The sequence below is a fragment of the Leuciscus leuciscus genome, assembly GCF_965113295.1.
Source record: "Leuciscus leuciscus genome assembly, chromosome: 7".
In the NCBI taxonomy this organism is placed as follows: Eukaryota; Metazoa; Chordata; class Actinopteri; order Cypriniformes; family Leuciscidae; genus Leuciscus; species Leuciscus leuciscus.
This window is the reverse complement of record NC_138731.1, coordinates 36,812,441-36,830,155: the sequence shown is the minus strand read 5'-3', so window position 1 is coordinate 36,830,155 and position 17,715 is coordinate 36,812,441. Positions and strand designations below refer to the sequence as shown.

Sequence of the window (17,715 nt, the reverse complement as noted above, 5' to 3'; positions counted from 1 at the left end):
TGACTTGGTTGACACACGGAATGTGATCTCCATTTCAAAGAAAACACAGTAAAAATGTAAACATGAATAAGCTGGAAAAAATGAATTTCAAACGTGTGTGAAGATCACCATTGTAGAGGAAACTTTTCACACTTCCTTCAGTGAATATTTATCAGGAGGTTTATCTTTGGTCGGTTTTTTTTGTTATCAGTTTATAGTTCAACCTTTCTGTACAAATGTTTACTCAGATATAGCAAAACTATGAATTTGAATTTTAGGTTTCACTCTTCTTATGAAACCTTCCCAGCTTGACATGAATATTAATTTCCACAACAACAAAAGGCGTGTGAACAGCACAACAGTGATAAGACAGATTTGTATCTGAGACCAATTGTTATTGTCATATTTTTAGTTGGGTATATTTTCTCTCTCAGGCTTGGTTACTAGTTATTGTTGTAGTCAAGACCAAACTGTTGTCATGGTCATATTTGCTCATATTCATATATATATTTAATTATATATGCTTTTTTTGCAAGCATTATCATGAATTTTGTGGAAATTTGATTAATTTTGGTCATTTTAAAATGGGACATTTTTGACACAATCCCTTGTTGATTACTGACCCGGCAACAGAAACAAAATAAATCAAATTATAAACAAGTTATTGTTTGCATTTGAAGCAGGAAGTTTTACATTCAATCACATTAATGATGTTAACAAATAAGACATTGTGCTGGCAATTTAATGATATCCCTGCATGCTGTGGTCTTGGCCGGTCTTGAAATAAAATCACAAGACTGAGACAAGACCAACACCTTCAATAAACCAGTGTCAAGTAGCTACTACAACATTACTAGTTAGTTAAGCTATATCAACCTCTCTGTAACACTTTAGAATAATGTTCCGTCATTAATGAATGAGGAACAAATGAGTAACGCACTATTGACATTCTAACTACTATTAACTAACAAGAAACTCTGATTAACAAATTAGTAAGTAATAGCACGCAGTTGAATGTGGTAATTCACTATTAGCTAATCAGTAACTACTATTTTTTTCATACCTTCCAGAGAACTACTAATAACTACTATACAGGTCAATAATTAACATGAATAATGTATAATTTATAATATAAGGTAACGGTAACCCACTAGTAATGACTCAAGTGTTACTACAGCCTTCTAAAGGAACTACTAATAATTTGGATCAGTATTCTAAAGTGACCAGGTGACTAGGGTGAGAAGCTCAGTCACTCGGGAGGAGCTCAGAGTAGAGCCGCTGCTCCTCCACATCGAGAGGGGCCAGCTGAGGTGGCTCGGGCATCTTTTCCGGATGCCTCCTGGACGCCTTCCTGGGAAGGTGTTCCGGGCATGTCCCACCGGGAGGAGACCCCTGGGAAGACCTAGGACACGCTGGAGGGACTATGTCTCCCGGCTGGCCTGGGAACGCCTCGGTGTCCCCCCGGAAGAGCTGGAGGAAGTGTCTAGGGAGAGGGAAGTCTGGGCATCCCTGCTTAGACTGCTGCCCCCGCGACCCGGCCCCGGATAAGCAGAAGAAGATGGATGGATGGATGGATTCTAAAGTGAAAAGCTTGATAACTCTAGAAATGACTGAAGTCATTGTAAGCTTTTGAGATTTTTATAAGATTTTGAATAGTAATTCCTCCTGATGGATTTGGTATCATTTGCGTCATTGGGCCCTATTTTAACGATCTGAAGCGCAAGTACCAAGCGCGAAACGCAAATAACTTTGTGGGCGGGTCTTGGGCGCTGTTGCTATTACCGGCGGGATAAATGACTCTTGCGCCCGACGCAAATCTAAAATGTGTTGGTCTGAAGTAGGTTCATTACTCATAGGTGTGGTTTCGGTGTAATGTGAAATAAACCAATCAGAGCGTCATCTCACATTCCCCTTTAAAAGCAGGCGCGCTTGTTCCATGGCGGATTGCTATTATAATGGCGGATTTGCCAGGCGCACGCCAGGAGCAGTTCACAGCCGAGGAGACCGACGTTCTCGTCAGGGCCGTAAAACACAGAGAAGTGACATTGGGAATGGGAGAAACACACCCAAATTAACTTCGGTTAAACAGGCGTATGATAATTTGGGTAAATGTGTAAGCTAGATTTATGCCTATTTTTTCACATCTTCATGGACACAACAATGATTTCCCTCGTGTGTTAATAGTTTTCCTTGTTATAATGTATGGTTTTCTAAAAATGAGAACTGCGTGTAGATGAGATAAGCAAAGTGCGTGCGCGTTGTGCACGCGCTAAATTGATTATGGCCAAGCATGCTCCCTTAAAATAGCATATGAATAACATGCGCAACTCGCTTTTCCTGGTCAGTGGCGGAATTGTTTTCTAAACCTGCAAAATAGCACCAACACGCCTCCTCTTTGCGCTGAACCGCCCTCGGGAGCGCAAGTTCATTTCCTAATTTACCGACATGTGTCTGTGGAGGGAAAAGTCCGCTGTGCGCGGGTGCACAATAGGAATGATACATGCATCAGTGTACAAAGTCAATTGCGCTGGGTGCAAGATAGGGCCCATTGTGCGTTACCATGATTGACCAATTAGAGGAAGCACTCTATAATGGGACTTTACTAAATTACTTCAAGTTAATTTATGTTCATTTACAGTTAATTTAAGCAACTTCATTTTTAAATAAATAATTATAAAAAACAGTCTGCTGTAATTTGATGATTCTGAAATCTGATACGTGTTTATTTGAAAGCACATATTAGCCTACATAAGTTTAGCAAATGTACCATTCAAAAACAGTACCACACTGTGATGGTATCAGTGTTGGATGTAATTACAGTAAATCTAATTACTATAATTTAAGTACTTTTCCCTTGAAAAAAATAAAAGTTAGGGGTTACTCTTAGTTTTTCTGTCATTTAATTACAGTTAGCCTACTTCTGATGTAATTGCATTAAATACTGTATAGACTATATAACAACTCTATATAAAACAACAGTGGATTTAACATCAAAATGTAATGTTAAAAGGTATGTTTTTAATGTAACCTTCTCCCTTTACACACTTTGGTCAGCATTGCATCCTTGCATTGCTCAGCTGGCCGAGGTTGATTATTAAAAAGTAATTAGTAACAAGTAATCCAATACTTTTTTAGAAAGAGTAATTAGTAATCTGGTTACACTATTGAAGATGTAATTATTTTAGCTAGTAATTCATTACTTTTTTTAACTTACCCAACACTGATGGTTTCATATTTATATCATTATTTGATATAGGCCTATATGTAGGCTATTTTATGGAAGAGTAGACCTACTTCAAAGTCGCAATAGTTCTTTCTGTGCTTTAGTGAATTGTTATGGTGTTGACTTCTCTTTTGTTTGGAAAATGTCTTGACCTGCAGTGTTGCACATGTTGAACCTTTAAATAAAGAGCTTCCTTATCACTGGCAAACGATAGAAACAATACTCATATCTTGTTTCAAATCACTGTAGGTATTTTTTCCCTTGATCCACTATTGGTTTTGTTCTCTGCGCCTATATATCCCGTTACTGTTGTAGAGAGAAACTGTTCCAAGCAGTTTTGAACTGAATCGCGAACCGACGTGGTACATTTACATATAATTTCCCCCCACACAATTATGTCGTAATAACGAGATGTTCTGGCGTTTTAACAACATCTTTTCTCGTAATAACGAGATGGTATGTTGCAGTGGTGTAGTCTAGTTTTTTGTAGTGAGTATACTGTAATATACCCCCCCCCCCCCCCCCCCCCTCATACTCCCCCATCCCAGAGCGTCACCCCATAAGCACCACCACACTCACTAATGCATACATATGCATCGACATGTAATTGAGAGCATTATGAAATATTAAGTGTTATCAACATGTCAATTTATTATAAGCAACACATTTAGCCTTAGATGTTGGGCTATATGAATATGGTCCCTGCAGTACAGGTTTTATCAGCTGACAATTTAAAAAAATATATATATGAAAAAAATTGTTTAAACATTATAGGCACAAATACAAATTTACTTTTAGAAATGGTGCTTTTGAATAAAAATGGTGTTATTGTTTGGGCAAGTTTACTGTTTAAATTAAAACATGTATGAAAACTTGTGTGATATTCCCTTAAAATAACGTTTTAATAGATTTTATTATTATTATTATTATTTTAAAATTCATTTTACTGTGCAATTTCTTTCTAATTTCTTTGAGTTAGACCAAACTTTTATTTTGGTGGGTTGTAGACATTTGAGTTTCTGTGTGTTTTAATAAACTATTATTATTATTAGGCCTCCTTGAAGTATACTCTACTTTGCAATAGTAATATATTTCTGTTATAATTTCTTCAAGTTATACCGAACTTTTATTATGACAGGTTGTCGTAAAGACATTACAGTTTCTGACATGAATGACGATAGTTTTATCAAATGAAATGGTGAAATTCTCGTGAAGTGAGTGACTCTCATAGCAGCTCTGTGATGAAGTGCACATGTGTAGCCTACATCATGTCTCAATACAGTGAAACGCTGAAAACACCACGAGCGTGAGTCACGCGTGCTTTAGTGTGTGTGTGTGTGTGTGTGTGTGTGTGTAGTGGAGCACACATTGAGCGCTCATTCCCAGAGACACGTAGAACAATTGCAGTCTCTTTTAACTTTAATATTCACAGACACTAGTCTATACCGAGATTTGATTCATTGTACAGCCCTACTTTTGATTTATTCATTCAAAAATAGCCAAATTCCGTGACGTTCTGCTTAGCAAGCTCCATTTGTGACTGGATTCCGCGATTCGATCCGTGTCGCTTCGTAAACACAGACGGGGTGAATTTATGAATGAAAGTGAAAGTACGGGGTGAATTTATGAATGAAAGTGAAAGTTCTGACCCCAAACGAAGTTGTTACGTATCCTCACGATTTTTTAAGTGGGTATACGGTGGGTATACGCCGTATACCTGCGTATCACGTAGACTACACCACTGGTATGTTGTTAAAATTATATATTTTTCTCGTTAAAATTACATATATTGTATTGTGACGACGAGTAATATCCCAGACAGCAACATTGTTGGCCCAGATCTGGCCCACATCTGGGCCATGTGGAATCCACGTGTACCAGATGTGGGCCGGATCTGGACAGACACAGTAGATAATATATATCAGTCGAATTTATTATTACATATAAAAACAATATAAAATACCACTAAAAAATAAATATTTACAAACAATATCAACATGTTGTTTTTAGGGTATTTCCACAACAAATCCTTTAAATTAACTGTATTCAACGCAAAACAAGAATGAAAAATATAAGTATAAAATAAACATAAATTATAGTGCCATTCATTAGTCCACAAACAATATTTATTTTAAAGCCTATACAAATTTAGGCTAGCCTTTTTAAAGCGAAACTGTCTTCTCTCTCATTCGGCACAAATCTAAATGTTTCTATATTCGCACTTGGATTTATAGTGCTTCACTCACATAAATTATAGTGCCATTCATTAGTCCACAAACAATATTTATTTTAAAGCCTATACAAATTTAGGCTAGCCTTTTTAAAGCGAAACTGTCTTCTCTCTCATTCGGCACAAATCTAAATGTTTCTATATTCGCACTTGGATTTATAGTGCTTCACTCGTGTCACAGCATCCACGTAAAACAGCATCCTTTCACATGCGCAAAAACGATTGTACAACAGACAATATAAATTCCACGATTGCATATTTGTGCTCTCTCTCTAACACACACACACACACACACACACACACACACACACACACACACACACACACACACACACACACACACACACACACACACACACACTCACAAAGAGTGAGAGAGAGAGAGAGAGAGAGAGAGAGAGAGAGAGAGAGAGAGAGACCAGCTGGAGGCGCACGGAATCTTCAAACCGGTAATACCAGCTGTGTGTGAAACATCCGCCTCTCACCTGTTCAATCACAGTCATAAGCATTACAGAGAGAAGTTTACCGGTGCGAACACCTGACGAGGCTTAAAAATCGGTTCTTCTACGGTGCGTCATTAACAGCAGCCTACATACTTGATTTTCGTTGTTATTATTAATTTTTCTTCAGGTGGTTGAATATCACATGGAAAGAACTCTTTGCTAGGAATAACCTAGCAAAATGTCTTCAGTAAATAAAACGCATCGGACCCAATAACGATAAACCAAATTCAACCCAGACTAAACAAGGTAAATATAACTTCATCCATATATTATTTTAGTGGTCTGGTCTCTAATAAGTATAGAGTTCTGACATCTGGTGAAGTGATACGGTTGGCTATTCATTTTGTAGGTGCGATAATAAAGTGAGTTACTGAGATTCAGTCATAATGTCAATATTAAAAATTAGGTAAATGGAATTCAGGGAACTAGATTTTTTTTTTTTTTAAAACCGCCTTTTAAATTATTTTTATGTTTATTTACATTTTTTTTTTTTTTTAAATTTTTTATTATTATTAATTTAAACTGCATCTATATAAAATGGCGTTATAATATAAAGTTGGAAATCTTGTGCAACAAAACATGGTAGGCAAGGCATATATCATAAATTGCTTTAAGTTGGATAAGCTGGGTTTATTGTCAGTGGTGGAAATGGCAGAGATTCACTAAAATATTTTTTGTGATAAAAAATCCCACTATATTTATGACGTTTGCATAGCGTTTTGAGGCTATTATGTGGATAAAAGATGAAAACAAATCCTCTACATTTTGAACTGGAACTCAGTCCACCCTTTAAATTTACTTTCTGCACCCATTTACATCCCTGGTTTTTGGTGTAATGTGGTCTACAAGTTTGTTCAAGGTTTACCAATCCAGATGCTGTTAAAGAATAACATCCTCATTTGGCAGTGGATTTATGATGAACTCTCTGAGATCATTTAGATGTTGAAGCTCAATTATTACCTTAATTATTAATAACTTGATTGCTTCTTGATTTTAAAAGGGCAATTGATCTTGAAACATATACAGCATCTGTACCAATGCTGGAATTACTGAATATCTTTAACATAACCTGCATTTTTCTTTTGTTTCTATCAGCCCATCTCCTCTAATGGCCTCCTTCTTACAACAGTTAAGACTTCTTCTCTGGAAAAATGGCCTCAGTGTCATCCGGCAGCCAGTGAGTAAATGCAAATTGGACAATTGGACATTTTCATTTTATGGTTTCCCAAAAAAAAAAAAAAAAAAAAATTGGATGCTAAGATTTAAATGATAATGTTTGCATTGAGCACGAATTCTTTGGAGTTCTGTGGGTTTCTACCCAAAATTAATCAGACTTTGCACAACATAATATTTGCATAATGAATGTTAAAATGTAAGAGTAAGTTCTACACACCTTCTTTTCTTTTTGTTAGCTGATTTGGTTGCGTTATTGCTGTTATAGAATTAAGTTAACACAGCAAAGTGATACTGTACTCTATGGAGTGATATCTATCAGAGAAATTGTACAGTAGGACAGTAGGCAAGGCAAGGCAAGTTTATTTATATTGCACATTTCATACACTACGGCAATTCTAAGTGCTTTACATAGAGTGGAATAAAAATAAAAGCAAAATAAAAGCAAGGAAAATTCAAACAGTTATTCAAAAGCTTTACATAGATTTGTACATATCTTTACATAGACAGTAGTTATTGGATTACCTGTGCTTTATTGCTTTAATATGGTTTGTATCCTTAATATGTTTCTGAAGACCTTAGTATACATATGCATGTCTTATGGTATGTTCAGTACAATGTAACCAACAGTGAAATCTGACGGGACATTTGTTTATTGATGTTTTCAGGGCTGGTCACTGGCTCTCCTTATCTGGCCACTTGTGATCTTTATCATCCTGGCGGTCACCCGTTCTCAGTTCCCTCCAAAACTCAAAGACACCTGTAAGTACCTCTATTACACAGCATCCTATACTGTATGTAGACTGCAAAAGGAAGTCAACTAAATACTGTTGTGATCACAGTGATATGACAGTGACTGAAGGGTTAGGGTTAGGGTTAGGTTAAAAGATTCTGGGTTGGTTAAAAGATGTTTTAGGTTCTGGGCTTCTATATAAAGGGTTGCGGTTTCAATCCTGAGAAGGTCTGAGTCAGAAACTGTGGAGTTACTGAGATCACAATCCTGCTTTATTACTATTATGTCCTTAGGCAAAACACTTAACTTCAGGTTAGCCCATGGGGACTGTCACTACACTTAGTGTACTGTAATTACTCTAAAGCAGGTCTGCTCATCTGCAAGGAATAGTAACATTTCTGATGGTTTGTTTCTGCTGAACAAGTTTTACTTCATATTTAAATATGTGCAATGGTGAAGATCTTAAGCAGGCTGATGCCTCAGATCTCTTGAGCACATTTGACATTATCCACCATGTCTTGCTTGGGAATGTTCTAGACTAGATACGTAATGGATGCCCAGCAGCTAATCTCCAAATCTACTTCATTCTTGTTAAATGTTTTACATTATCCATCTGCCTCCAGGTTCCTTTAAATATGATATGGGATAAAAAGACATATTCTCATCTTTCCCTTTAAACTCCTTTGGGAGTTTTCTGTTATTTCACATCTCTCTTTTGAGGATTGGGTTGTTAGGCCTGGTCCTTCCCGCAAGTAGCTCCCTTATGCCTTGCATGTTCTGCACAGGCAGACTCAAATGTTTGTCTAATTTTATATGCATCCATAAGAAACTCATTTGATAATGTGAGAAAACAAGTGTTTAACCTCAGAGGTAATCTATTCTGACCTCCACTAATTCTAGTTGGTGTGTTTTCCTTGATATTTGCATATAGTATAGATAATAAGTAAACAAAATAGTATATTTTTAGGTGCTGTTTTTATTGTTAAACTAAAAACTAATATGAGGAGACTATTTAGGTAAATATCATGGCCGCCCTTTTCCATATAAAGAGTAAATTAATGAAATATAATGCATCGTCATCTATCCTAGTATATCTGTAAAAATCTGTAATGGCTGAATAAACAACATTTGGATATGATAAAATCGCATTTGTTATTAAATTAAAATTTATTGATGACTAACTTAACCTTCTGGTGCTGTTCGTTCATTAGGTTTGAATTTTTTACTTTATCGGAATGGTATGAAACTTGGTAAAGGTTTTGACACTTGCTATGTGAATAACAATTCAAAATAAATAAATCATGTTTATGAATCTGATTAAAAAAAGTTAAATGGTCCTGAAAAAAATTGTCACAGTTGTACTGGGATCTTATCTACTGTTTTTTTTTGTTTCCCTTTTTTCATTTTATTTCATACTTATTTCATTTTCAGGTCTTTGTGTTCAATAAGTGATTAACATGTTTTAAACTGATCATAACTATTGCATAAATACATTAAATACATAAAAACATTATCGCACTAAAACATAGTATTTTTAATAAAACAAAAAGAAAATCTGTAATTTTTTACCTCCACACAAACAGAACCAGAGGGTTAATGCAATATTCCTTGTTAGTATTTCCTCATGTTAAAGGGATAGTTCAACCAAAAATGTAAATTCTGTCATTATTTACTCTCACCCTCTCAAGTTGATGAAACCGTTGATTGTCCCCATTGACTTCCATAGTATTTTTTTCCATAATATGGAAGAAATACTATGGAAGTCAATGAGGACCATCAACTGTTTCATCAACTGTCTGGTTACCAACATTCTTCAAAATATTTTCTTTTGTGTTCAGCAGAAAAAAGAAATTCATACAGGTTTGGAACAACTTGAGTCTGTGTAAATGATGAGCTATTCCTTTAATAATACTTTCTCTGTATGTTTTAGGAGGTCATTTCAAATCATTTGTATGCTTGGCACACCCCAAGTAGCTAATGTCATATTCATTTCATATCAGTCTCTATGGTTTCTCTATGGTTTTGGTTGATTCAAACACTATTTGCTGGACAAACATTGCATAAGGTCAATAATCCTAAAGTATGAATCCTTTTAAGTGGTCACTCTTAATCTATAGTAATGTATGTTTTGACTTATGACATTGTGTTTGTTTCTAAGAACTGACGAAATCAAACATGGTATATTGTCATTGAAAGTCCTAAACCATAAAACCAGACAGTAAAAACAAACATTCTCTCTCCCCTAGAAAAACGAAAAACCAACACACGTTGAGTAAAACATGATTGAGATCTCAATTGTTTTTTCCCAGACAGCAATGCGATTAAATAGAGAATGAACGTAGGCGTTTGCTGGTCTGCTTCTCAGATTTTTTTCTCCTGAGGAAAAGTACCTCCTCTTAGAGTCTCAGAGGACAAACAGTGCCGCAAACTCTGCTCAGATTCGCCAAGGGACTGTAGTCGACAATCAGATATATCTAAGACTTCAATATGAGCTTTACTTCAAGACAAAATTATGTGGGCTATTGTAAGAGTTACAAGTTTATTACATTATGTAAAAGATGAAAGCTGATGTTATATTTGAATATTTGATGTCAATTCAGCAGAATCTATTGATGACGGGGATATATGCAGAGAGGAGAGTGGTAGAAGAGAAAAACGAAGAAAGAAGTGAAAAAAGATAGAAAAGTTAAAAAGTAATTGATGTGTCCGAGGGTTTTATTCCTAAAGTTTTCTTAGGATTGAATCCCAGAGATCACCCACAAGCAAATATTACACCATAAACTTTTTCCCAACGAGTCTACTCCTTTTTAAATGATTGATGTCACTCCCACAAATCCCTTTCAGGAGTGTTACCTAGAATGTTTCTAAAGCAGAGAAATACAATATTTGGGTCACACTTTAGATCAGGGTCCAATTCTCACAATTAAAGCAAAACTATGTAACAATTTTTACCTTAAAATAATGTTTCCAAAATCGTTTCAGTGGTTCATCAAGTCGTAACAGGGTGAAAGGCACTTATGCCTCCGCTTTGCGGTCCTTTATCTGCTATAACCTTACTATGTAAGATTGCCAGATCGGGTCGCGTTTCTGTAGTTCTAATGAGACATAATAGAGAATGAATGCGGCAAGCATTACAATAGTAATTATTTTGTTTTTCTTCGTTTCTGATGTTGCAATACATCATACTTTCATAAAATCATGCATCATACTCTCCTTTGTTTGTGGACAGTTGTGGACTCAGCCGGTGCTAGATAAACAGCAAGCGTGCGTGCGACAGTAGGCTGCGGGCGGCGAAATTATTTACGACAGCGGTAATGGACAATTCCGCTTCCAACCTGTAGGGGGACCGCAGAGGAAAAGTTCCATAGTGTTGCTTTAACTAACTATTAACTACGACTTTTGCCTCAGTAAACGTCTAATTACTGGTCATTAATAGTTAGTAAGATAGTTGTTAAGTTGAGGTATTGGGTATGAGTAAGGGATGTAGAATATGGTCATGCAGAATAAGGCATTAATATGTGCTTTATAATTACTAATTAACATCCAATATCCTTGTAATTGTCACGTTAATTACAGAAAACAAAGGGAGAACTCAAATGCAAAGGGAAAAAGATATTTATTACAAAAGAAACACTAAACACAAAACAAAACCCACGAGGGGGAAAACATAACTAAATACAAAACAACAACTTCAAAAACGAACATACCAAAAGGGGTCACGGGAGAACAGGAGACGTGTACAAGACAACGATCCGACACAGACTGCAAACACAAAGGAACTTATAAAAGGGACAAATCAGGCAGGTGATGAGGAACAACAGGTGGGGCAAATTAAACCAATAATGAGATAACAAGGAGGGTGGGGTCAAAACAGTGACAGGAACACAAACACCACATGTGCTACACAAGACAGGACAGGCATGTGACATTACCCCCTCCTTAAGGAGCGGCTACCAGACGCTCCACTAGGGACGGGAGGGACAGAACAGGGCGGGACGGGAGGGACAGACCAGAGTAGGGCAGGGGAAATGGACAGTTCGGGAGGCCAGGGCGGGCCACAGAGTTCGGGCGGCCAGGGCGGAGACCTTCCCTCGGGCGGCCAGGGCGGAGACCTTCCCTCGGGCGGCCAGGGCGGAGACCTTCCCTCGGGCGGCCAGGGCGGAGACCTTCCCTCGGGCGGCCAGGGCGGAGACCTTCCCTCGGGCGGCCAGGGCGGAGACCCTCCCTCGGACGGCCAGGGCGGAGACCTTCCCTCGGGCGGCCAGGGCGGAGACTCTACCTCGGGCGGCCAGGGAACAGGCACCGGCTCAGGAACAGACATCACCGGCTCGGGCACTGGAACTGGCACCACCGGCTCGGGCACTGGAACTGGCACCACCGGCTCGGGCACTGGAACTGGCACCACCGGCTTGGGCACTGGAACTCCCACCACCAGCTCGGGCACTGGAACTGGCACCACCGGCTCGGGCACTGGAACTGGCTCGGGCACTGGAACTGGCACCACCGGCTCGGGCACTGGAACTGGCACCACCGGCTCAGGCACTGGAACAGACACCGGAACTGGCACCACCGGCTCGGGAACTGGCACCACCGGTTCAGGAACAGACACCACCGGCCCAGGAACAGACACCACCGGCCCAGGAACAGACACCACCGGTCCAAGTGTGTGCATAGCCCACACACACCACATGGCTGTGGCCATAATGGCCAGTGTCGCGGTCACTGAGGACTCAGGAACAGACGGCTCCGGCTCAGGAACTGGCACCACCGGCTCGGGCACTGGAACTGGCTCGGACACTGGAACTGGCACCACCGGCTCGGGCACTGGAACTGGCACCACCGGCTCGGGCACTGGAACTGGCACCACCGGCTCGGGCACTGGAACTGGCACCACCGGCTCGGGCACTGGAACTGGCACCACCGGCTCGGGCACTGGAACTGGCACCACCGGCTCGGGCACTGGAACTGGCACCACCGGCTCGGGCACTGGAACTGGCACCACCGGCTCGGGCACTGGAACTCCCACCACCGGCTCGGGCACTGGAACAGACACCACCGGCTCGGGCACTGGAACTGGCACCACCGGCTCGGGAACTGGCACCACCGGTTCAGGAACAGACACTACCGGCCCAGGAACAGACACCACCGGTCCAAGTGTGTGCGTAGCCCACACACACCACATAGCTGTGGTCATAATGGCCAGTGTCGCGGTCACTGAGGGCTCAGGAACAGACGGCTCCGGCTCCGGCTCAGAAACAGACACAGAAACAGACACAGGCTCAGGAACTGGAACTGGAACAGACACAGGCACTGGCTCCGGCTCAGGAACTGGAACAGACACAGACACAGGCACTGGCTCCGGCTCAGGAACAGACACCTCGGGCGGCCAGGGAACAGGCACCGGCTCAGGAACAGACATCACCGGCTCGGGCACTGGAACTGGCACCACCGGCTCGGGCACTGGAACTGGCACCACCGGCTCGGGCACTGGAACTGGCACCACCGGCTTGGGCACTGGAACTCCCACCACCGGCTCGGGCACTGGAACTGGCTCGGGCACTGGAACTGGCACCACCGGCTCGGGCACTGGAACTGGCACCACCTCCACCGGCCCAGGAACAGACACCACCGGTCCAAGTGTGTGCATAGCCCACACACACCACATGGCTGTGGCCATAATGGCCAGTGTCGCGGTCACTGAGGACTCAGGAACAGACGGCTCCGGCTCAGGAACTGGCACCACCGGCTCGGGCACTGGAACTGGCTCGGACACTGGAACTGGCACCACCGGCTCGGGCACTGGAACTGGCACCACCGGCTCGGGCACTGGAACTGGCACCACCGGCTCGGGCACTGGAACTGGCACCACCGGCTCGGGCACTGGAACTGGCACCACCGGCTCGGGCACTGGAACTCCCACCACCGGCTCGGGCACTGGAACTCCCACCACCGGCTCGGGCACTGGAACAGACACCACCGGCTCGGGCACTGGAACTGGCACCACCGGCTCGGGAACTGGCACCACCGGTTCAGGAACAGACACTACCGGCCCAGGAACAGACACCACCGGTCCAAGTGTGTGCGTAGCCCACACACACCACATAGCTGTGGTCATAATGGCCAGTGTCGCGGTCACTGAGGGCTCAGGAACAGACGGCTCCGGCTCCGGCTCAGAAACAGACACAGAAACAGACACAGGCTCAGGAACTGGAACTGGAACAGACACAGGCACTGGCTCCGGCTCAGGAACTGGAACAGACACAGGCACTGGCTCCGGCTCAGGAACAGACACAGACACTGGCTCCGGCTCAGGAACAGACACTGGCTCCGGCTCAGGAACAGACACTGGCTCCGGCTCAGGAACAGACACTGGCTCCGGCTCAGGAACAGACACTGGCTCCGGCTCAGGAACAGACACTGGCTCCGGCTCAGGAACAGACACTGGCTCCGGCTCAGGAACAGACACTGGCTCCGGCTCAGGAACAGACACTGGCTCCGGCTCAGGAACAGACACTGGCTCCGGCTCAGGAACAGACACTGGCTCCGGCTCAGGAACAGACACTGGCTCCGGCTCAGGAACAGACACTGGCTCCGGCTCAGGAACAGACACTGGCTCCGGCTCAGGAACAGACACTGAAGGTTTGAAGGGCGTCTCCAGGATCCGAGCTAAACGCTCTAAATAGCCGATCAGTGCCCCCCCGGCCATGAGAATGGGCATCTCCCGATCTGTCTCCGACTGGGCAGATGTGGCTTGAACCATCTCTGGCTGGGCAGATGTGACCTGAACAGTCTCTGACTGGGCAGACGGAACGTGAACAGTCTCGGGTTGGGCCACTAGACTCGGGACCACCAGAACAGAGGCCACCGGAACAGGGACCACCGGAACAGGGACCACCGGAACAGGGACCACCGGACTCAGGATCGCTGGAACAGGGACCACCGGAACAGGGACCACCGACATAGCCACGGAGGGGTTCTTTCCTCTCCTCCTCCGTTTCGGAACCACCGGAACTGGGACCACCGGAACTGGGTCGAGGAGGGGCCAGAGTGGAGAGTGGTCTTGAAATTCCTCTCGCCCACCTCCTCTACTGCGGCCTCCACGGGTCCCGCGAAATATGACCAACCGGGTCCCCTCAAAACTTTGCCTCCTCTCCCGCTCGGTGGCTGGGGAAGAGACCCTTTGCTGAGTCCTTGACATGGTCGGATCGTTCTGTCACGTTAATTACAGAAAACAAAGGGAGAACTCAAATGCAAAGGGAAAAAGATATTTATTACAAAAGAAACACTAAACACAAAACAAAACCCACGAGGGGGAAAACATAACTAAATACAAAACAACAACTTCAAAAACGAACATACCAAAAGGGGTCACGGGAGAACAGGAGACGTGTACAAGACAACGATCCGACACAGACTGCAAACACAAAGGAACTTATAAAAGGGACAAATCAGGCAGGTGATGAGGAACAACAGGTGGGGCAAATTAAACCAATAATGAGATAACAAGGAGGGTGGGGTCAAAACAGTGACAGGAACACAAACACCACATGTGCTACACAAGACAGGACAGGCATGTGACAGTAATATGCATGCTTATAAGCAAAGCAACTAGTTAATAGTGATAATTGGACCCTAAACGAAAGTCATACCCTTATTTGTTATCTGTCAAAATGATGAAAAGCACTTTGAAATATCCATCAGTGTTCTAGTTAACAATATTTTTTTTTTTTTTTTCGCAACATACAGTACATGTATGTTAAGTAATATAGACACATATATATATACTGTCTGTCCAATTAAATGTCTCTATGAGAATGTCCCCACTTATACCACCTGCCATTGTCTAGCAATAGCAAGTGGCAAATTATGAATTTGATATGTCCTGTTTCAGTGGGAAATATGTCAATACATGAAGTAAAACTGTGTTCAACAAGACATCATGGCTATCCTTAACAATGAAAAAACAAACCTCTGAGCAATAAAATGTAACTCTGTGCTGTTTCTTTCAGGCTATGTGGCACCGAAAAACCTCCCGAGCGCCGGATTCTTCCCTTTCCTGCAGACCCTCATGTGCAGCACCGACAGTGTGTGCACCGGCAAATCTTACCTAACTGAAGGACAGTCCAAATCGAACTGGTACACAGGTCATCGTCGCCGCAGGGATGCTGAATCTCACAGGTAATGCATGGCGTCTTGCTTACGTCTGTGTAAAATAACACATTTCCAGAAACATTTTCTCCCCCCCAAAGTTGTTTCATGTAGCACCATTTTCTTAGAATGCCTCAAGTCTGTCTTTGTTTTGAATTCCATTTTGGTTGTGTTATGATGATCAGATTTGTACATTAATGGTGATTTGTGATCCAGCACATTAATGTCATGTGCCTTAGATTTCTGATAAAGATGGCTCATTCTCCTGTATTTTAATGCATCACTGATGAGATAATAATGGATCTCATGGCAGAATACTGCACCTCCCATGACATCGCTGTCCCCTTTGTCTCAGTATTCATAAAGTATAGTGTATTCAGTATTTATAAAGCTAAGAATACCCGTGTGTGGTCATATGATTCGCAAAAGGGTTTAATAGAGGGATATTAAACCCATTGTTCCACACCAGTTCTTTACTGCAGTGTGTATAATGTCCATGTTGAGTCAACAGTCAAAATATTTCATCAGTTTTGTCATTGTTGCAAATGTGTGTTTGGTGAGTCATGTGCCTCTTTAGATTTTTGAGCTAGGTAGGTAAGTAATCCTGCTACTTAAAAATATATATATTTTGATAATAAATTGAAGGATTATAGGAAAAAAGTTTTGTCTAAAGCATAGTAGTAGAAATCACTTATTCATTTTTATAATTCGATCAGTTCAGTTAAGATCGCTTGCTTTAAATTTAATTCTGTCATCATGTACATATTGTCATATTGTTTGAAACTTGCATGAAATAGTTTTTCTGTGAAACACAAAAGGAGTAAAAATGTCAAAGCTACTCTTTTTCCATACATTTAGGTTAACATTTGCTCTTCTTGCCTCCAGATCAAAAACTTTTAAATTATACTAACATGTCAGTGAACTGAAGGAAAATATAAGGTTAAAGAATGAAAAAGAATTAAGTGGCACCGCCTCAATAAAGTAAAATAAAATTCTCTTTATTAATTAGGTTTGTTAGTTTAGCTTTACTTTGCTTTAACATAAACCACAGAATATTTCATGAGTGAATTTAAAATAAGTCTTTGATGTCCCCAGAGTGTGTATGTGAAGCTTTAGCTCAAAATACCCCACAGAGATTTTTATATAGCATGTTAAAATTGTCAATTTTTGTGGGTGAGCAAAAACGCATTGTTTTTGTGTCTGTTCCTTTAAATGCAAATGAGCTGCTGCTCCCGGCACAGGGGGCGGAGCTTCAAGAGCTTGTGTCCTTTTAACTCACACAGACATGCACTGGAAACACTTCAAACACTTTTAGCCTTTTAAGTTCAAACCGAAGTCAGAAAGATGGGGAGACACAAGAAGAAGTGACAACATGTAGACAACATTTCTGAATGGTTAGTTGGTGAATTTATGTAGCTTATGTGTAGTTATTTTCTAGTCATTGATTAGCATTTTCTGTCTTGATAATCTATAAATCTCAATTCAAATATCTAGAACATGGTTATACATTGGTTACACCAAATAATCTTACCCAGCTTGCACCTGAGAGAGAGAGAGAGAAACCACCTATTCCATTCACGTCCAGCAAAAAAGAGGCCAGAGAGCCCGAGCACACCTTCCTTTATCCTCCTTTGACCAGGTGACATGGGGGATGGGGGAGACCACCCTCAAATGGCTTCTATCCCACAGAAGGGGGGTTGCCTTATCTGGGCTTATCTCTAAACCA

The 17,715-nt window shown here is 41.6% G+C and overlaps 1 protein-coding gene across 1 annotated transcript in view; it reads left to right on the top strand.

Moving 5' to 3' along the window:
* The first annotated feature begins 5,953 nt into the window (after positions 1 to 5,953).
* Positions 5,954 to 17,715, top strand: part of abca12 (ATP-binding cassette, sub-family A (ABC1), member 12) — a 74,939-nt gene continuing 63,177 nt past the window's right edge. Inside the window, exons 1-4 of the mRNA XM_082174525.1 lie at positions 5,954 to 6,181; positions 7,031 to 7,112; positions 7,777 to 7,870; positions 15,851 to 16,019. Coding sequence (XP_082030651.1) covers positions 7,044 to 7,112; positions 7,777 to 7,870; positions 15,851 to 16,019 — 332 coding nt within the window. The 5' untranslated portion in view covers positions 5,954 to 6,181; positions 7,031 to 7,043. The remainder of the gene's footprint in view (positions 6,182 to 7,030; positions 7,113 to 7,776; positions 7,871 to 15,850; positions 16,020 to 17,715) is intronic.